General features: G+C 44.7%; 1 protein-coding gene across 1 annotated transcript in view; it reads left to right on the plus strand.

Annotated features, from left to right (window-relative positions):
* Positions 1-22,688, plus strand: part of LTBP4 (latent transforming growth factor beta binding protein 4) — a 209,793-nt gene that overhangs the window by 185,461 nt on the left and 1,644 nt on the right. The window contains exons 22-34 of the mRNA XM_088450149.1: positions 402-524; positions 627-758; positions 1,370-1,495; positions 4,369-4,500; positions 4,660-4,785; positions 9,859-10,002; positions 10,632-10,841; positions 11,769-11,831; positions 17,088-17,216; positions 19,402-19,545; positions 19,633-19,785; positions 20,597-21,109; positions 21,232-21,381. Of these exons, the coding sequence (XP_088306275.1) occupies positions 402-524; positions 627-758; positions 1,370-1,495; positions 4,369-4,500; positions 4,660-4,785; positions 9,859-10,002; positions 10,632-10,841; positions 11,769-11,831; positions 17,088-17,216; positions 19,402-19,545; positions 19,633-19,785; positions 20,597-21,109; positions 21,232-21,381 (2,145 nt within the window). The remainder of the gene's footprint in view (positions 1-401; positions 525-626; positions 759-1,369; positions 1,496-4,368; positions 4,501-4,659; positions 4,786-9,858; positions 10,003-10,631; positions 10,842-11,768; positions 11,832-17,087; positions 17,217-19,401; positions 19,546-19,632; positions 19,786-20,596; positions 21,110-21,231; positions 21,382-22,688) is intronic.

Consider the following 22,688-nt stretch of genomic DNA (forward strand, 5'->3'; position numbering starts at 1 on the left):
TGGTCCAACACTCCAGAATAATATTGAAGGCTGAATTTTACGAGTGACCATGGCTGCATAAATTATTACATATATAGATCACAGCGGAGCGCTAACGGCCAAAAATATACTCTCTCTTTAATTAACTTCAGTATAACCGAAGTATACAGTTCTCTTTTGTTGATTCTCAGCTGATGAGATGTCTAACACAGCTGTATGGGTGGTGGTGCACTAGATTACAGACCAACCATGGCCAGAGGAGCAAAAGACCCACAACGTTAACAAACTGTGAATTAGAGCATTCGCCAAGTTATTGAGCTATAAAGAGGAGATTAGTTTAGAGTATGTTGAGAAGGAAATGTAATTAACATTACTAATATTCTGTTAATTGTAATAAATGTATTTTTATGGTTTTTGATAAGATAAGGATGAGTGTCAGCAAGGAAGCCTTTGCCAAGGAGGACGGTGCACCAACACTGTGGGGTCTTTCCTTTGTGCTTGTCCAACTGGTTTCAAAGCCACCTCTGACAAAGCCAACTGTGCAGGTGAGGTCAAGAGGAAACTGTACTCAGGAAAGGTAAATTCTTGCTCTCTGAGCAATCCCATTGGATGCAACAAAATAATGTGTATTCTGTGTGTTCCTCCAGATATTGACGAGTGCCAGGAGAGAGGGGCATCTATTTGTGGGACACAAAGATGTGAAAACACACTGGGGTCATACAGATGTATTGCATCTTGTGACAACGGTTACAGGTTAACTTCCTCCGGTGACTGTGCCGGTAAGAAAATAATGTCTGATCTGTCCCCATGATCTCGCCTTTCCTCCGTTATGGTAATCCAGATGTATAGTTTGGTACATTGGGCCTGATTCAGAGTTGTACGCTATTGCACAGCCGCTGCATACAACTGTGCAATAATATGCTAATGCCGCAGGAAGAGTCGGATTATGTGATCCGCTGCTGAATCCAAAGACGAAGCATCAGATCACTCTGCGGGTCACAGGATGGCCGGTGTTTTCACGCAGCCAGTACCTTGATGCAGCCACTGGCTTTAGCACGCCCGCCGGTACACCCCCGGTTTTTGGTTAGCATAGAACTTGTATCAGCCCCATAGACCATTCATAATCTTCACATTCAGGGAATATTGACCATTACTGTATCAGTGTAAAGAAAAGCTTAATGTAGATCATGCCATGGAGCCTATAAGCACAATTGCTGGTACTGCGCTTCCTTCACCATTTTTAGATACCGTGCTGCTTGCTTATGAATATGAACACAAGGCAGTTATATAACATGCTAATTGTCTACCAACCAGCAACCATGAAAATGTATGTGTCATTGCGTTTGCACAGTGAGCTCTTTAATACTTAGTGTTTCCACATTTTCTACAGATATCAACGAGTGTGCTAACTCCACAATCTGTGGAGACAATGCCGTTTGTGAGAATCGCATTGGCTCCTACCAGTGCCTGTGTGACCGTGGTCACGAGATGTCCAGGGAGGGCCGGAACTGTGTGGGTATGTCACGTTTCCAAAATATGGGGAGCTAATTTTGATAAAATGCCAACGTTTGAGGTGGATAGCACAAAACGTAGGTCCATGGTATATTGTACATAAGGCCATCTAGGACTGAGTTTAATAGGTTCTGTAATTTGTCATAAAGCAGGGCTATTTTTGGACAGGGTACACTAAATATACAGAAAAGTAGCCCTATAGCCACCATTTTTCCAGCACTCGGGTTGTACGTTAAGGGTTACTTATTGGGAGTGTAGTACCATCACTATTAATACATTTTATATGAGATTTCTTAGATGAACACAGGAAGCCCATGTCTCACCTTTTCCCACTCATGTCTGTCTTGTGGGCCTAAAACTAGTGAAATAGGGTGTTGAGAGGCAAAGTTTACAAACGTACATTGAGCACCTCAGTGAAATGGAATAATCTCAGAAAGTGGATGACTTGTAACAAGTGAAAAATATAGAACATAGGGTGTAATGCGGGGATTTCCAGAGAAGCCTAAAGCCGGGCTACACATTAGAACGATACGTAGCTGACAGGTCCCAAAAGTGACGGGACCCTGCATTGGCAACTGCATACACACTTGGATGATGCAGGGGGCATCGGCTCTATGTAGAATGCCATGGTGCATTCCGCAGCATGGCATCGTACACGATATCTTCTGATTGACCGTGCAGCATAGCCAGCAAGAAGATATCGCATGCGGCCGCGGGAGCGCGCAAATTGGGTATACACACTTAACAATATGCCTAATTTGTAGTTCCGATTTGCCCGGAAACATCAAATCAAAGCTGATATCATTCTACGGTGTACCCACCTTTAGTCCCCAGGTTTGTCATGTAGTTTTCATCTCAAATCCAGGGAATAGTGAGAGAGAAGTCCAGAAAGGAGTTGAATCAGAGTTCTGATTAGGCGACACCCAACTTCTGCAAGAGTCACAGATTTTCACTGTGGATCTTGTGAAGGTCATTCTGTGTTGTTTTGGAAGGTCACACAAAGAGGAGAGGTTAGTTAGGTTTAGATAGTTGTCCTCAGTACCAACCTATGTCAAGGTGGATATTTTTGTTAAATATTCTGAGAAGTATCTTTTACAGCTTTTTATCCCTGACAAATTCAGGCATTCATGACAGTGACAGTGTATGACAGTAATAGAGACGTTCTGGGAGGATGTTCATCTTAAATTCAATGACCCTGTCCAGCTAGGGAGATTGTGAGCACGCTTCAAGAGAAGAGGTCAGCTGTGATCTTGTCAGTGTGCCCAGGGAATACAAGGATGTAATGAACACTCCTAAATATCTGATGGTTATTTGTTTTCTATTTCAGTTTACATCAGGTTGGAAGATTTTATTTTTGTTCTGACTGTTCGTTTTTTTAACAGCATGGCCTCCGATTTAGAGAAGATGATCTTATATCCTGAGACATTACTATGGGCCTCATTTATCTACAAGTTTTATCATGTACGAGTGATAAAACTCATTGCGTATAATAACGGTGCTCCAGCCAATCAGCTCCCAACTGTCATCTGTTTGAAAAATAACAGTTGGGAGCTGATTGGCCTGAGCACAATTTATCATATGCAACAAGTTTTACCACTCGCTGTGAATGATAAAACTAGTTTATAAATGGGCCCCTATATAAGTTAATAACTTTTTAGAGATTTGGTAGGCATATCCTAGATTGCAGAAGGGACCTTAGACCATCACTTGCAAAAAAAACGAGATCTTGCTCTCAGAATCAACCATCCTCATCCCATATTAAAGCACTACGAATAGTTGTTGCTAAGTTCTTATCACCAGAGGAGATGGTTATGTAGTTCTACTACTAGAGATTGGGTCTGAGTGGTTGTCATTCACCATGACTATTTCTGCTGGTGGGAAACATAGAACTTGGATACCAGCTAAATAGTCCCCTGACAAACCAAAAGGCTTCAGTTTATGAATTGTCAATTGCCAAGAGTCCATATCGAATACATTTTTTAGCTTTGAGGAAGGCTATTAAGACAGGGGCCCCTATGGAATTGATATGATATGAATCTGGTCAGTGGCCCTACCATTTTTATCTCTGTCTTGTTCCCCTAGGATGAACTCTACCTGATCATTGTGTTTTCAGGCAGGGAGCACAGCATTTAGTCTACAGTATTTAGCAAAATTGTAGTATATAATGTGAAATTATTAAGATTGACAGAGGTCCCTAATTGGCACAACTGTGGATATCTTTAGCCATTAAATACTACTACTATTCTAGCCTCTAGTGTGTCTCTAGGAAAGCGACGCCCATGGATAATTGCATTGTAATGGGTGTGGAGGTGAGGGGTTAGGATAGCCATGAGGTCCTTAGTGTTTATTCTAGCATGCTGCACCTGTCACAAACCGTGCAGCTCCTCTTTCCTGCCTGGGGTGTCGCTCATTGCTCTGGTGCTTCTAGCACACTCTGGTCTGTATCTCAGCAGTTTGTTGCATCAGCTGAGTGTGCTAGAAACACCAGAGCAGAGAGCGACACCACAGGCAGAAAAGAGGAACTGCATGGGTTGTGACAGGTGCTAGGATGAACAGTAGGTCCTGGGGCTTTATCTGATTTTTGTGCTTTGATAACTTGCACATACCCTTCCTCCAAGATTTATTTTACACGTTGTTCAGCCCCAGAGCTAGAATAATTTATTAAGGTTATCTTCTTCTAGAAATGTATTGATAATTTGTACTGGTCCTTGAAGATGGTAAGGGATTATAGAAAATGGAATAAAACTTTTGGAACTCTTCGCAAATAATTTGTGGGTCATAAGATTGGAGCACCTTTAGGGTCTATCACCAATGAGATCAGAGATGCTAGCCCAAAGTTTTAAGACAAGGCCTTTTTTTCTTCTTCTTCTTCTTTAGATATAGATGAATGTTTGGATTATGGGGATTCAATCTGTGGAACACTGCGATGCCAAAACACCCCAGGATCCTACAAGTGTATAAATGATTGTGAGCCTGGATATCAGCTGTCTCTTTCAGGAGACTGCAATGGTGAGACCCCCAAGAGATCTGCATCTTTCTTTGTAAGGCTGAAGTGTTGAGGCAGACAGTTGTGTGATTGAGGCTTGATCTTCTTGCAAACAAATGCTTAAAAACAGGAAGCGCTGATGCTTGTGTGAAACTTAACCACGAGGTGTGTTCCTGTGTCAGATATCAACGAGTGTCTAAATAAGACTGTCTGCGGGGAACACGCAATGTGCCTCAACCTTGTGGGAGCCTACCAATGCCTGTGTGACCGGGGCTATGAGGGGGAGAGGGGCGATCAGCACTGTGTGGGTGAGTGCTTTGATTGGGGGCCAGATGAGAGAAAATACTGGCGCTGTATAAAGAAATTGTAATATTACCACCTAGACCTTTTTTTGTTTCCAAACTGCTTTAGAGTTTTCTCATCAAGAAAACTAGTCCTATTGGTTTGTAAAACTAGTTAAATCTGACCATCTGAGCACGCATGTACACTCACAAAAAAATTGGTCTGATTTTGGGACGTCTGCTGCCCAAAAAAGGTATCCCAGAGAAATGACCCAATCTAACTCCTGGGAGCATTGTCAGACATGTTGGAATATACAATCAGCAGATGACCGCCATTGCCGATCACAGTGATTAGCAGGCCTTGATGGATCGAGTCACCAGATCAAAAGTCCTGAACTGCCACCTCTCATCCAAATTGGTCATCTATGCATGTGGCCAAATTTGTCAACGAAGTTGTCATTTGGCACAATGCGCCAGCATCAACCCTTGTATGGCTAGATTAATACGTAACCTATATCCAAGTTCTCATGTTATCTGATATCCACTGTAGACAGAGGACTGACGTTTGAATCTCAACATTCATTTCCTATGCACTTGAGGTTTACTACTGAGCCATCAGTAATCCTCTGTGTACTTGGGGCCACCAATCCTCTTGTATACTTCCGGAGTAGACTGAGCCATCAGTAATCCTCTGTGTACTTGGGGCCACCAGTAATCCTCTGTGTACTTCCGGTGTAGACTGAGCCACCAGTAATCCTCTGTACACTTGGGGTATAACACTGAGCCACCTGTAATCCTCTGTGTACTTGGGTTATAACACTGAGCCACCAGTAATCCTCTGTGTACTTTGGGTGTAACACTGAGCCACCAGTAAACCTCTGTGTACTTGGGATGTAACACTGAGCCACCAGTAATCCTCTGTGCACTTAGGGTGTAACACTGAGCCACCAGTAATCCTCTGTGTACTTGGGATCTAACACTGAGCCACCAGTAATCCTCTGTGTAGTTTGGGTGTAACACTGAGCCACCAGTAATCCTCTGTGCACTTAGGGTGTAACACTGAGCCACCAGTAATCCTCTGTGTACTTGGGATGTAACACTGAGCCACCAGTAATCCTCTGTGTACTTTGGGTGTAACACTGAGCCACCAGTAATCCTCTGTGCATTTAGGGTGTAACACTGAGCCACCAGTAATCCTCTGTGTACTTGGGATGTAACACTGAGCCACCAGTAATCCTCTGTGTACTTGGGATGTAACACTGAGCCACCAGTAATCCTCTGTGTACTTTGGGTGTAACACTGAGCCACCAGTAATCCTCTGTGCACTTAGGGTGTAACACTGAGCCACCAGTAATCCTCTGTGTACTTGGGATGTAACACTGAGACACCAGTAATCCTCTGTGTACTTGGGATGTAACACTGAGCCACCAGTAATCCTCTGTGTAGTTTGGGTGTAACACTGAACCACCAGTAATCCTCTGTGTACTTGGGATGTAACACTGAGCCACCAGTAATCCTCTGTGTACTTTGGGTGTAACACTGAGCCACCAGTAATCCTCTGTGCACTTAGGGTGTAACACTGAGCCACCAGTAATCCTCTGTGTACTTGGGATGTAACACTGAGCCACCAGTAATCCTCTGTGTACTTGGGATGTAACACTGAGCCACCAGTAATCCTCTGTGTACTTGGGATGTAACACTGAGCCACCAGTAATCCTCTGTGTACTTTGGGTGTAACACTGAGCCACCAGTAATCCTCTGTGTACTTGGGATGTAACACTGAGATACCAGTAATCCTCTGTGTACTTGGGATGTAACACTGAGCCACCAGTAATCCTCTGTGTACTTTGGGTGTAACACTGAGCCACCAGTAATCCTCTGTGCACTTAGGGTGTAACACTGAGCCACCAGTAATCCTCTGTGTACTTGGGATGTAACACTGAGACACCAGTAATCCTCTGTGTACTTGGGATGTAACACTGAGACACCAGTAATCCTCTGTGTACTTGGGATGTAACACTGAGACACCAGTAATCCTCTGTGCACTTAGGGTGTAACACTGAGCCACCAGTAATCCTCTGTGTACTTGGGATGTAACACTGAGACACCAGTAATCCTCTGTGTACTTGGGATGTAACACTGAGACACCAGTAATCCTCTGTGCACTTAGGGTGTAACACTGAGCCACCAGTAATCCTCTGTGTACTTTGGGTGTAACACTGAGCCACCAGTAATCCTCTGTGCACTTAGGGTGTAACACTGAGCCACCAGTAATCCTCTGTGTACTTGGGATGTAACACTGAGACACCAGTAATCCTCTGTGTACTTGGGATGTAACACTGAGCCACCAGTAATCCTCTGTGTACTTTGGGTGTAACACTGAGCCACCAGTAATCCTCTGTGTACTTTGGGTGTAACACTGAGACACCAGTAATCCTCTGTGTACTTGGGATGTAACACTGAGCCACCAGTAATCCTCTGTGTACTTTGGGTGTAACACTGAGCCACCAGTAATCCTCTGTGCACTTAGGGTGTAACACTGAGCCACCAGTAATCCTCTGTGTACTTGGGATGTAACACTGAGACACCAGTAATCCTCTGTGTACTTGGGATGTAACACTGAGACACCAGTAATCCTCTGTGTACTTGGGATGTAACACTGAGACACCAGTAATCCTCTGTGCACTTAGGGTGTAACACTGAGCCACCAGTAATCCTCTGTGTACTTGGGATGTAACACTGAGACACCAGTAATCCTCTGTGTACTTGGGATGTAACACTGAGACACCAGTAATCCTCTGTGTACTTGGGATGTAACACTGAGACACCAGTAATCCTCTGTGTACTTGGGATGTAACAATGAGACACCAGTAATCCTCTGTGCACTTAGGGTGTAACACTGAGCCACCAGTAATCCTCTGTGTACTTTGGGTGTAACAATGAGACACCAGTAATCCTCTGTGCACTTAGGGTGTAACACTGAGCCACCAGTAATCCTCTGTGTACTTTGGGTGTAACACTGAGCCACCAGTAATCCTCTGTGTACTTGGGATGTAACACTGAGACACCAGTAATCCTCTGTGTACTTGGGATGTAACACTGAGCCACCAGTAATCCTCTGTGTACTTTGGGTGTAACACTGAGCCACCAGTAATCCTCTGTGTACTTTGGGTGTAACACTGAGCCACCAGTAATCCTCTGTGTACTTGGGATGTAACACTGAGCCACCAGTAATCCTCTGTGTACTTGGGATGTAACACTGAGCCACCAGTAATCCTCTATACCTTTGGTAACCTGCTGTGGATTTGCAGGATACTTGTGAGGTTGCTCTGCACATGAAGGTTATGCATTGGCCCTCAGTAACCCTCTGCGCACATAGAGGCTAACAAGAATACTTCTGTATTCTCTACACATGAAAGCTATGCTTAAACTAATATTAATACCAAATGGAATTTGCTAGTACAGTAATCTGTATTTTCTCATTTCCTGTAATTTGCCAGACATTGTTAGACAGGTAAATAATTTCTGTACATGAAACCATTTACTAAGGACAACACAAATGACCAAGTACATCCATGGTGCACAACCTGTTTAATGGTCTGAGGTCCATATTGAGCAACTTTAACCATTTGAAGGGGCTTCAAAATTGTTAAAATATAAGATACTTTCAAATTAATGTAAAATACATTGTACCACAGGAAAAGGGAAACCTCTGGGCCTGAGTGAGAGAAGGACGTAATTAATGCGCGGCTACGATTTCTTACAGACTCACAATAGCAAAAATATGCAAATGGCGGGTTTCAGCATTCAACTTCTGTAATAGCGTGTGACAGACTAGGTAACCCTGAGACGCCCACCTCCACTATCTGAGCACAGTGCAAATCTGCTGGTGGTGAGGAGCATTCCACCATAGTGTATCCATCTCATGTCCCTCAAGAAATGGCTGCAGTGCTGCAAAAGAGAACGCAGCCGCCTGCACTTACACGCCCATGACACGCTCATAAGACGGCCTCTTTTTGCATTCACTTCAGGTCACCTCCCAGAAATGCCCATGATTCCCAGGGGCCTTTTCTAATGCCTCTAGTTCCCGTACGCAACTGAAGCCACTATCGTACAGTTAGGTTCACGCATATGGGTGTCTCAGACATTTTGCGCAGTATGAAAACATTGCTCAATTGTGCAAACATAAGCACCGCCTCCATCTTTTAATCAGGCCCTCTGTGCAGTCATGCCACGCCTAATAACGCAGATAAAAAGTCCTCACCGGGATAGGATCGCCAGTATGAAGACCTTGCTATAAGGTGGCATGGTTTTGTCACCTATTTGGCTTCCTTGCCTCTGTAATACCCCCTTCTAGCAGCACATTAATTCACTTCATCCCTCCCCTGTAAAAATCCTCCCCCCATCTGTAGTAGCATGTTCACCATTCTTTTTCCCGCTCTTTAGTAACACAATTCTTCCCTCCACCTCTCATCTGTGACACACATTACTTACCAGTTTACGCATCAAAACTTACGTCTCACTAGATAAGACTTTGATCTCACTGGTGAGAATACGCTCCGCAGTACAGTGACAGCCTGGCAGTGAATTAGAGTGCAGCTGATCCATTCCGATTCATTGCCAGACCTTAGTGAATAATGACTGGGACTCACTGCAGCTTGTGGGAGTGATGACTGGGAGAGTCCCCACCACCTGAACCACATCATGATTGGTACAAGACAGATAAGGTTGGAGCCAGGATGCTGGGACAGAGATACTACTGTAGGGCTTCTGACCCGCTTCCTGTGGGCCACAGGTTGTGCACCAGTGAAGCACATGGTATTGTAAGGCAGGAACATTCACTGCATTTACCAGGTGACTATAGCACAGTATGCAGCCTCACTGGGTCAAAGCAACCCCTTTCCTAAAGATAATGTATGAAGACCGCAATAATTCCAGTGGCTGCCAAGGCTTCAGGCTAAATTGCACCAACAGCCCAGGAAATTTCCATGGAATTAAATGATTTATATTGAAAATTACACACACTCTGGTGGGATTCATTTGCTTAGTATATCTTGTATTTTGAGTTAGAGGAGGTTGTTGTTGTTCTTCCTCTAACAGATGTCAATGAGTGTGAGACACTACAAGGTGTATGCGGGACAGCCCTTTGTGAGAACGTGGAAGGATCTTTTCTCTGCATCTGTGCGAACAGCAATGAGGAGTTTGACCCCATGTCTGGGAAATGCATACGAACAAGCACTGCTGGTAAGGGGCCTGATCACTATATAATGGTTAAGGGCTGTGTTTTATTGCTGAAACATAGGGCCCGATTCAGCAGCTATCGCAATTACAATCGCAGCTGAGATTTCACACGGAACGCAGCTGCAAAAATATGCTAATGCTTGTCAAAGCTCAGCCGGCATAAATACGCCCACTACTGCGTTCTCACATCTGTCCACTGTCGCTCTTCTGCATAAGCATCGGTACCATTTACAGCAGGTCTGACCAGCCACAGACACTGCAAGTCTCTACGCATGCAGAGGGCTCTCAAGCTGCGTATGCAATTGCGCTGGCTAATTTATGCACGCCCAAGCAACGGCGTTCAAACGGACAGGCGTGCCCGCGTTTTTCTGACCACTCCCCCGCCATAACCCCCAAAAGCTGACAGCCTGTCACTCAGTCTCTCTGTGATGGATTACTCTGTGCGTGCGTAATCGTAGTGCGACCGCAGCGCACGCACAGTACGGCTTATGCGCCATAGCTAACAACCGCTCGATCTGCTTACGTAGTCGCATTTGCCATCGCTGCTTAATCAGGCCCATAGTTACTTTAACACATCCAGAATGCATGTTATGATTATTATTGTAATTGGCATCTTCCCTCTCCTGCCACAGTACGTCCCGTGTATCCCAGCAATTCCGGCTTTTCCCGGGTAGACTTTGTGCTATCCTCAGCCCTTAAAGACTGTTATTACAACCTGGAAGACCCCAATGTGTGTGAGAACGTGCTCGCTAGCAATGTCAGCCAAGTGGAATGCTGCTGCACAGTTGGCAAAGGATGGGGCCGGGCCTGCCAGCTCCAGAGATGCCCTAGCATGGAGTCAGGTAAAGGGGAAGGAGCTCTGCTAACAGCGCACAAGTTCTCTGGTTATTATTAATTCACATACTTTCATAAATGAATACAGTATATTATAGACTATTTGATTAAATATCTAACAATTTTAATTATTTTACCCGGATGTAGATAATCTAAGGACATCAGGAGTTTATTAATGTAGTTGAATGGAAATAGATTATTTGCCTCCAGCAGAAAGCAATTTAATAAGACTTTGAAAGTGAAATAACATCCCTGTTGGGGTTGGGTACAGGATACCGCTGGTCGGGATACTGCCGGTCAGAATACCGACAGCGGAATCCCAACAGTCAGAATCCCAACATTACAAGGCACCCTAAACCTAACCCTCCCCCCTTAGTGCCTAACCATAACCCTCCTCCTAGTGCCTAACCCTAGCTCCTAACCCTAAACCTAACCCTCCCCCCTTAGTGCCTAACCCTAACTCCTAACCCTAAACCTAACCCTCCCCCCTTAGTGCCTAACCCTCCTCCTAGTGCCTAGCCCTAACTCCTAACCCTAAACCTAACCCTCCCCCCTTAGTGCCTAACCCTCCTCCTAGTGCCTAACCCTAACTCCTAACCCTCACCTAACCCCCGATACTTACCTTCTGGATGCCCGCGGTTGAGATACTAGAGCCAGGATCCTGACGCTGTCAGGGATTCCGGTGCTGCTATTCTGACGCCAGGATGCTGACTACATCCCCCCTTGCTTATGCTCAAGCAGTGATGACGGAAAAGGTCAGGTGTCCGCTTTATGGAGCTGTGGACAGATAATAGACCTGTGCTGGTCCAGACAGAAAGCAATTAGTAAATAACCTACCAGAAAACAGTAATCCTGGCTATGTTATTCTGACAGCCATATGTAACTTCTCAGAGACTTTCTCTTACACACGATATCTGCTTGCTTTATTTTTTCAGCTGAGTACCGGAGCTTGTGCCCTGAGGGAGTGGGGTACGTGGTATCAGGGCAAGGGTATAAAGGTAGGTAGTAGACTGCATTGTGTCTGCACAGTACTGTGTATTTTATTGCAGGTTTCATTCAAGTTCTTGATAGAGGAATTATCTTGAAGGAATAAAAAGTCAGCACCTCTGCTGAAGAGCTTAAGGTGGGTACACACTAGACGATATGTCGCCTGATCCGGCGACATATCGCCCACATCAACAAGTGTGTACCCAGTATGAGCGGCCATGCGTGCTCCCGCGGGGTCGTTCATCGCACCGACAGATCGAGCCTACATAATTGCTCTATCTAGGAAAACAAAAATATATATATCTCAAGCGCACCTAATGGGAAAAAATATCTCTTCACTAGTCCAATTATGTAGCAATGAAAGTCAATATGTGGTGATTTCACACCACTAGGTCCAAGATTTTTATATATATAAATTAGGGGTGTGCATCGGCCACTTTTCGTGTTTTGGTTTTGGATCTGGATCTTTCTTCGTGTTTTGGATCTGGATTGGTTTTGCCAAAACCACCCTTCCGTGTTTTGGGTTCTGGGTTTTGTGTTTTGGATCTGTATTTTTTTTTAAAAAAACATAAAAACAGCTAAAATCACAGAATGTGTTGATTTTTCTGCTCCTATGCTATTATTGACCTCAAAAACCTTAATTTCCACTCATTTCCAGTTTATTCTGAACACCTCACACCTCACAATAGTGTTTTTATGTCCAAAAGGTTGCACCGAGGTAGATGGATGACTATGCTAAGCGACACGAGTGGGCGGCACAAACACGTGGCCATCTAGGAGTGACACTGCAGTGGCAGACAGGATGGCAGTTTGAAAAACTAGGCCCCAAACAGTACATAATGCAAAGAAAAAAAAGAGGTTCAAGATGGAATTGTCCTTGGGCCCTCCCACCCACCCTTATGTTGTATAAACAGGACATGCACACTTTAACAAACCAATCATTTCAGCGCCAGGGTCTGCCACACGACTGTGGCTGAAATGATTGGTTCGTTTGGGCCCCCACAAAACAAGCTGGCAATTAATCTGGCCCTGCACAAACTGGCTCTACGGAGGCAAGATGTCGTCCTCATCCTCCTCATTCACCGATTCCTCACCCTCTTCAGTGTTGTGTACATCCTCATCCTCACAGAGTATTAATTCGTCCCCGCTGGAATCCACCACCACAGGTCCCTCTGTACGTTCTGGAGGCTGGTCTCCCTGGAAAAGTTGATAATTAATTTTTATGAACATCATCTTCTCCACATTTTGTGGAAGCAACCTCCTACGCCTTTTGCTGAAAAGAATCCCGGCTGCACTAAACACTCTTTCGGAGTGCACACTGGAGGGGGGGCAACTCAGGTAAAATAGAGCCAGTTTGTACAGGGGCCTCCAAATTGCCTCTTTTTCCTGCCAGTACATGTACGGACTGTCTGACATGCCTACTTGGATGCTGTCACCGATGTAATCCTTTAACAGACAGACGCACGCTTGTCGCTGCTGCTTTGAGGATGCAGGTGCGGCTACAGCCCACACAATTCACAAAGACAGGAAAAAAAAGAAGAATTTTTTTATTGTTTGTGGAGCGCACTTTGAGGGTTACACCACCCTTTAACAGACAGACGCACGCTTGGTCGCTGCTGCTTTAAGGATGCAGGTGCGGCTACAGTCCACGCATTTCACAAAGACAGAAAAAAAAAGAAGAATTTTTTTATTGTTTGTGGAGCGCACTTTGAGGGTTACACTACCCTTTAACAGACAGACGCACGCTTGTCGCTGCTGCTTTGAGGACAGTATCATATGCAGTGACAGTAGACTTGTCAGAAATTGTTGGCACGTCCTTCCTTCCGGACCAGATGTCCAAACCGGCCCTTGACTTATGACACAGGCGCACGCTTGGCGCTGCTACTGTGTTGGTGCACATGCGGCTACATCGCACACAAGTCACAAACACATAAAAAAATAGTTTTTTATTTTTTGGAGCACTTTGAGGGTTACACCACCCTTTAACAGACAGACGCACGCTTGTCGCTGCTGCTTTAAGGATGGAGGTGTGGCTACAGCCCACACATTTCACAAAGAGAAAAAAAAAGAAGAATTTTTTTATTGTTTGTGGAGCGCACTTTGAGGGTTACATCACCCTTTAACAGACAGACGCACGCTTGTCGCTGCTGCTTTGAGGATGCAGGTGGAATCTAGACAGGATTTGGAACCGGGGACACACTACCTCCATCAATTGTCTAAATCCCACTGCACTAATAGCGGATACCGGACGCACGTCTAACACCAACATAGCCTCAGTTATACATTTTGCTTCAGGATGACTGCTGTCGTACTTCATCCTCCTCGCTAAGGACTGTTGGAGGGTCAATTGTTTAGTAAAAGTAGTGGTGTTCCTACTTCCTCTCTGGGATGATGAACAACTCCCAGCAGCAGCAACAGCACTAGGAGGAAGTGGTTCTTGATCTTTCCCTATTTTATTTTAATCGGATAAAGTTTGGTCCTCCATTTATGTTATATTGATATATACGTGCGGCTAAGGTGCACACAAACACAGAAAATATTTTTTTATTTTTGCTGGAGAGTAGTGCACTTTGTGGGTTACACCACCCTTTAAGAAATGAGCCAGCCGGCTCTTTACTTATGGGACACAGGCGCACGCTTGGCGCTGCTCCTTTGTTGATGCACGTGCGGCTACAGTGCACACAATTCACAAACACAGAAAATATTTTTTTATTTTGTTTGGAGTGCCCTTTGGGGGTTACAGCACCCTTTAGCGGTCAATCCAGCCGGCCCTTTATTTATGGGACACAGGCGCACGCTTGGCACTACTTTGTTGATGCACGTGCGGCTACTGCGCACACAATTCACAAACACAGAAAATATATTTTTATTTTGTTTGGAGTGTACTTTGGGGGTTACAGCACCCTTTAACGGTCAAGCCAGCCGGCCCTTTACTTATGACACAGGCGCACGCTTGGCACTACTTTGTTGATGCACGTGCGGCTACTGCGCACACAATTCACAAACACAAAAAAATATATTTTTTTGTTTTGTTTGGAGTGACCTTTGGGGGTTACAGCACCCTTTAACGGACTAGCCAGCCAGCCTTTTACTTATGGGACACAGGCGCACGCTTGGCACTGCTTTGTTGATGCACGTGTGGCTACTGCGCACACAATTCACAAACGCAAAAAAATATATTTTTTTTAGCACTTGGGGGGAGCACCCCTGACGGACAGAGCACCCCCTGGACAACACTACAGCACCCCTTTAGGACTGGGATACTGCACAGGACTTTGGAGTGGACACAGCCCCTATGGACAACTGACTGCACAACACAGTCCAGCCAGCCCCTATGGACTTTGAAGTAGTGGACACAGCCCCTATGGACAACAGCAGCGCAGCACAGCACAACACTACACTGCACTACACTACACTACACAGCCCAGCCAGCCCTAACTCCCACCCTTCCTCTTCACTGTCCACAGCCGAGTGAGAAAATGGCGCAGACGCGGGTACCTTATATAGGATCCAAAACCCGCGAGACCCAGAAGGCGGGATGATGACGTTTTGCCTCGATTTCAGATCCGAGTCAGGCGGGAAAAGTCAAGCCTGACTCGGATCGGCCTCGGATCGGGGGGGCTCGGGGGGGTTCGGATTTCAGAAATCTGAACCCGCTCACCCCTAATATAAATGTTACTGTGTCCTAGAGGTGGAGCAAATAGTCTCCAATAGTTCACCGTAATTCCAACGATACCAGGTCGTCACTCCAAATTCCTCTTTAAGATCTTTTATCCACGGATCACCTCCTCTGTATAAGATTCCTAATATGCAGACATGCAAAACAAAAGAGGGTTGCCGCAATAGTGTAAGATCTTTCAAAATTTTTATTCAAGTTTAAAACATACAAATGGATGCGTACAATAGAAGACCTTTAAAGCAAGGCACACTGTTGTACATATAGTGGTATTAATCTGCTCCCCCTATAGAGCGTTACCCGGAGCCTGAACTCAGTGAGCGCTGCGCTCCAGGCAGTGGAGCGCAATGCACTGAGTAACGGGGATTGAACGGACCATGTGATGCGCTCCGTGAGGCTAGACCGCATCACGTGTGTGCATTTGAAACGCAGCATTCCCGGGCCCTAAAACTGCGGTCACGTGGTGCACCACAGCGGCGTGCACTTCAGAACCAAGGGAGCTTAAGACAGCACAGCTATGCTATATGTAAGTAACCCTGTATTCACTTAATATAATGGGTAGCTCTACCCATTATGGCTATATATACCAGTCCAATTATTCCTTACCATATCCCTTGATAAAGACCTCAGCAGAGGTGGAAACGCGTTGGTTTTATGGTGATGACATTTGAAGTACCCAGACTGGGAAGGTAATGCTCTATAGGGGGAGCAGATTAATACCACTATATGTACAACAGTGTGCCTTGCTTTAAAGGTCTTCTATGGTACGCATCCATTTGTATGTTTTAAACTTTAATAAAAATTGTGAAAGATCTTACACTATTGCGGCAACCCTCTTTTGTTTTGCATGTCTGCATATTAGGAATCTTATACAGAGGAGGTGATCCGTGGATAAAAGATCTTAAAGAGGAATTTGGAGTGACGACCTGGTATCGTTTGAATTACGGTGAACTATTGGAGACTATTTGCTCCACCAGTAACATTTATATATATAAAAATCTTGGACCTAGTGGTGTGAAATCACCACATATTGACTTTCATTGCTACATAATTGGACTAGTGGAGAGAGATTTTTTCCCATTAGGTGCGCTTAGATATATATTTTTTTGTTTTCCTGCATCATAAACCTGTGACGTGTGTAAGTCACCTTCTTTCTCAAGCTGCCCTATTTAATGTGGAGCGCGATTGTTGTATATATTTTCTATGTTGCTCAATCTGTCAATTTGATGAACGACACCCATGCCTGTGGATGCGACTGCTGATTGACATATCGTGCGGTCACTCAGTATATCGTGCGGTGTCAAATGACCACACGATATGACGTTCATCGCATTGTGCGTCGGCCGGGTACAAACATTGTGTAATGTGTACATGACTTTACACTATAGTCTGTTTATATAATCTCTATTTCTTACATATGATCTTCAAACAAATCCCATTGCATTTATCATATCATCACGCATTCTATAGAGGAACTCTTCTCTGTAAAGGACCTTTCATTTTTAGCCAGACTGCTTGACATAAGACATTGTAAAACGCGTTGTATTTTATTTGTCTGCTTAGAATTAACTTCACATTATCTCTGTTTCAGATGTTGATGAATGCAAGCTCTTTGGGCCAGAACTGTGCAAAGGAGGCGTCTGTCTGAACAAGGCACCGCTGTTTGCCTGCTACTGCCCTAATGGTTATTACTATGATGTCCACCGCTTGGAGTGTGTGGGTAAGGGTGTTCTAATGACACACACCAGTAATATTACAGTGGAAATAAGAGTGCACATACTGCAAATCTAACAAAATAATGTATATGCCTTAAATTCTTTAATAGGGGCGCATCCCATAGATTAACATTATCCCCATCTGTCACAAACACAATTGTTAATATATACAACTTTAGTATTTTAGAATGACTACAGTCATCAGCCCTGCCTAGCTGTAAGTGAAATAATATGATATTATACATATTTCCCTGCTGTGTCCCATGCTGAGGTCTGACTACAAGTCCTCACTCTACCCTGTATGATAAGGCAAGTACAGCGGGAGAGTTACGGTAGCGATGAGCGCTCTAACCCAAGGGCATGCAGTCTGTGGTTCGGGAACCAAGTGAGGTGCCAGAATCTGATATAAAGGCCTCCTGATAGTCAGATGTGCAAAATATTGTATCGTATTCACCTGTCCTACAGTACCAGGACAATGACACACTGGCAGAAGGATGAGCCACACTGGGAGATGCCCCACCTTGTCCGTGCCTTACAATCCAGTGTGATCACTGTAAAACCATCTGCACCTTGTATGAAAATACTCAAACATATCCAGTATGACTACTTCTGGCTTAATATACCATTATATCTAACAGTAAATGCCTGCCAGAGCACAGATTACCTCTATATATAGTAATCGTTAGATAAAGCGGTGTATGTCTGCCAGTGCCAGGAGTAAGTGTGCATGTAAATATACCATTATAGTGCATGGTGTATGTCTGCCAGTGCCAGGAGTAAGTGTGCATGTTAATATACTATTATAGCACTCGGTGTATATCTGCCAGTACCAGGATTAAGTGTGCATGTAAATATACCATTATAGCGCTCGGTGTATATCTGCCAGTGCCAGAAGTAAGTGTGCATGTATATATACCATTATGGCGCTCTGTGTATATCTGCCAGTGCCAGAAGTAAGTGTGCATGTATATATACCATTATAGTGCGCGGTGTATGTCTGCCAGTGCCAGGAGTAAGTGTGAATGTAAATTAATATACCATTATAGCGCTCGGTGTATGTTTGCCAGTGCCAGGAGTAAGTGTGCATGTAAATATACCATTATAGCGCTCTGTGTATATCTGCCAGTGCCAGAAGTAAGTGTGCATGTATATATACCATTATAGTGCGCGGTGTATGTCTGCCAGTGCCAGGAGTAAGTGTACATGTAAATATACCATTATAGTGTGCGGTGTATAACTGCCAGTGCCAGGAGTAAGTGTGCATGTAAATATACCATTATAGTGCGCAATGTATGTCTGCCAGTGCCAGGAGTAAGTGTGCATGTAAATACTATATACCATTGTTGTGCGCGGTGTATATCTGCCAGTGCCAGGAGTAAGTGTGCATGTAGATATACCATTATAGTGTGCGGTGTGTATCTGCCAGTGCCAGGAGTAAGTGTACATGTAAATATACAATTATAGCGCTCGGTGTATGTCTACCAGTGCCAGGAGTAAGTGTACATGTAAATATACCATTATAGTGCGCAGTGTATGTCTGCCAGTGCCAGGAGTAAGTGTACATGTAAATATACCATTGTTGTGCGCGGTGTATGTCTGCCAGTGCCAGGAGTAAGTGTGCATGTAAATATACCATTATAGTGTGCGGTGTGTGTCTGCCAGTGCCAGGAGTAAGTGTACATGTAAATATACCATTATAGTGTGCGGTGTATGTCTGCCAGTGCCAGGAGTAAGTGTACATGTAAACATACCATTATAGTGCATGGTGTATGTCTGCCAGTGCCAGGAGTAAGTGTGCATGTAAATATACCATTATAGTGCGCAGTGTATATATCTGCCAGTGCCAGGAGTAAGTGTGCATGTAAATATACCATTATAGTGCGCGGTGTATGTCTGCCAGTGCCAGTAGTAAGTGTGCATGTCAATATACCATTATAGCGCTCGGTGTATGTCTGCCAGTGCCAGGAGTAAGTGTACATGTAAATATACCATTATAGTGCGCGGTGTATATCTGCCAGTGCCAGGAGTAAGTGTGCATGTAAATATACCATTATAGTGCACGGTGTATGTGTGCCAGTAGTAAGTGTACATGTAAATATACCATAATATTCAGGATACTACTGTATCTGCTATGTTGCCAGTTCCAGAGATAGGCACTAAGCAATACTAAGAGGGTATTTTCGCCAACAGATAACGATGAATGCCAAGAGGAGGAGTCCTGTGAAGGAGGCAACTGTGTGAACACAGTGGGGTCCTATTTCTGCACATGCAACCCCCCACTAGTGCTTGATACATCCCACAGGAGGTGTGTCACCAACACGAGCCAGGCCATAGGTGAGGAGACTAGAATAATCTAGCAGTTTTTGTATACTGGTATAGCACGTATATGCAACCTGTGTCCTTCATTTTGTTTTCCCTTAGATAATAACGTAGCTTTGTGCTGGCAAGCAGTTGGGGCAGATTTGATGTGTAAGCGCCTTCTAATGGACAGACTGACAACTTACACAGATTGCTGCTGTCTGTATGGGGAAGGCTGGGGTATGAACTGCGCACTTTGCCCAGCAAGAGATTCAGGTAAGGATGAGAAAATAAGAAAATCAGGGACAATGAACGGTGCTAATCCATATGAAGCACACACAGGACATTCTCCTGTACAGAAAGTGTATTGTCATCTGCCTGCATTTTCAGAGATCTATTGCCAAAAGTGTTGCTGACACGTAGTCACTGAAGAGTCTAAATCCATATCCCATATGTCCTCGTTGTAATGTTCCATGAAAATAAGATCTGGCTGCTATAATCATGTTTTGCATTTGTGCCAGACCAATCAGAGCTTTGATGAAGCCAGTACTCAATATTTGATCTAAAGGTGGCGTTAGCTATTTGGGCCAAGCTCCAAAAAAGTGTAACTTTTCAGAACTTGGATAAATCTGGTCTTTTCGCAGTCCCCATATAGGGACCCCAATAACAAAGAGCCCCCATACTTAAGTAAGGAGGCAATCCTTAGAAAACTGATATTTTCGGAGGATTAATGTCAAAACTGCTTTAATAAATAGGTACCTTTGTCTGTTAGTATACACATTATGGTTTATCATTGGTAGTGAAGGGATGCGGTTGTCCACAGTGAGTATGTCGACATGACCACCGGCACCAGGATTCCAACATGAGTGTAATGCTACTTAGAGCATTTTACCCATGCTTACCGGCATGTTTAAAGCTATAACACTCGCACAATTAAAATTCTCTAAGTAGCATAACACCAGTATCAGGATCCAGGCACCGCCATTGTCATGTCAACGTAGACTATAGTGTGCGATGACCTCCTGTACCGCACCCATAGTGAATGTAGTGAAATTAGACTTAATAATCTTCTGTTTGTATCTTTCAGATGATTTTGAAGCCCTTTGCAATGTTCTGAGATCTCCAGGATATGAAAATCCAGATCCTCCTCTTGATCCCTATGAATATGGATCAGAATATGGTCAAGGATATGGTGTCCCTTATGGAGCTGATTCCTTCGCCAACCCTCCTCCTAGAATAGTGAGGCCTGGATATGAAGCCTACCCAGCACCTCCTGGAGTCGGGTTTGGATCACGTCCACCCTCACCCTACGACCCACGGGACTCGGTGTACAGTCTCCCTCCTTTTGAGTCCCCAGACTTTGATTCAGATGTTTCCTATCCAGACCCAGGCATAGATGAGCCAAGACCACCATTCCAAAGACCAGAACTTGGATATGATCCAGTTTTGCGACCATCTCCTCCACGTTCCAGATCTAGGAGCCCTAGCTCTACAGGGATAGGATTAGAAGATCGACGAAGGACACCACCATGGAGATCTGGAGGGCGTGATTCAGACAGTCTCCCCGATTGGAGAGGAGGCGTAAGGGAAGCACATGATGGTAAAAAAAAAAATCTCCTTGGTCATTAAAACTTATGCAAAAAGGGTTGATGGAAATCAAGAGGTCTTCTTAGGGATATGGTTTAATTAGATATTGTCCATTGCTAACTTTTTGTCTCCTAGACCGCTATGAACAATTTGAGGGTCTGCAAGCGGAGGAATGTGGGATCCTCAATGGCTGTGAAAACGGCCGGTGTATCAGGGTGCCTGAGGGCTATACCTGCGACTGTTATGATGGGTACAGGCTGGATATGACACGAATGGCATGTATTGGTAAGTGGCAATCGAATTAGGGGTTACCGTAAGGTGCCACGATGGACATAACAAAAATGTAGTTTGTGTTTAATAACCACTAATATGGGCATTTAGAAGACACCCGGTTACTCTAGCATGACTCCAGTGTCCTATGTGGAAAACCGCTATTAGGGATAAGTGTTAATGAACCTTGCTGTTATGGCTTGGGCATAACTTCATGTCAAGTATTCCAAAGGCCACCCAATGCTGTGTTCTGAGACCAGATACATACAGACTATGCCGCTGCCTAGTAATATAGAGAGCACAACAGGGATCATACTTGCAGTCACTATCCAGAGTGAGACTAAACAATGGGACCTGAGTCAGAGTTACGCGCTATGCCGTTGTTTACGCAGCTGAGCAATTATCGCCCATTTGCAAATGCGTCTCGAGTCGCACGTGTCAAGGCACATTACCATAGTTGCTGATAGCGAGTATTTATTTGCAGTATGATTGACAGGCACGGGAGCGCAACTGGGAGTGTCGGCTAAAAATTATTTACCGTTTCGGGGGGTGTCACATCCCGTGTCTGTGATCCCGTACACAGTAAGCATGACTCCGGCGTCTCATTTCCCGCGGCCATTCTGCGCAACCATAGGGTTACTCAGGACTGCTAACGCCGAATAATCTGTGACCGATGCTGCGTCTTTGTACGCATTTGCCTGGATTTTCAAAGACGCCAGGGGGCATCCCAATACTTACCCGAGGTCTGCGTCATTTGCATATTCTTGCACAGAAGCTGCGTACGGGATCGCCGCTAGGGTGGCAATAGTGTACAGCTCTGAATCAATACATTGCTTTTTCTCCAGCTCTATTCCATACATTTCAGCCAAGTCCTTATTTATATGAGCAAAGTTGTTTATTTTTTTGTTTTCTATGACACAAAGGGCCATATTCAAAGGAGGATGCAGTGTGGAAGCTGCACACAAGCGTCCCGATGGTTACTGCCAGGAGCTGCAGAGAGTGACAATTTCAGTAGGCGTTTCTGGGTGGTAACAGAGGGGAGGCTAGCAACCGCGTCTGGCTACCCACCCGTCTTTTGCCGCAGTTGCGGCCATGTTCAGACGGATAATCTGTACCTCCATAGGGCTGGTGCAATGTGTGATGGTGCGGCTGACGGAGCCTCTTAATGCGTACAGTGGTGGATTAGCGCCACAGTCGCTGGGTGTCTCTGTACGAAGTCTATTAGCTGCGACATTAGGAATCTATAAGAAAGGAGCAATACATTCAGTAAAAGTTGCAGTACAGTACTAGGAGGGAGGTTTGGTTTAGACACTAGGAGGGAG

This window comes from Taudactylus pleione, unplaced genomic scaffold (genome assembly GCF_031769625.1).
Source record: "Taudactylus pleione unplaced genomic scaffold, aTauple2 ptg000507l, whole genome shotgun sequence".
Taxonomy (NCBI): Eukaryota; Metazoa; Chordata; class Amphibia; order Anura; family Myobatrachidae; genus Taudactylus; species Taudactylus pleione.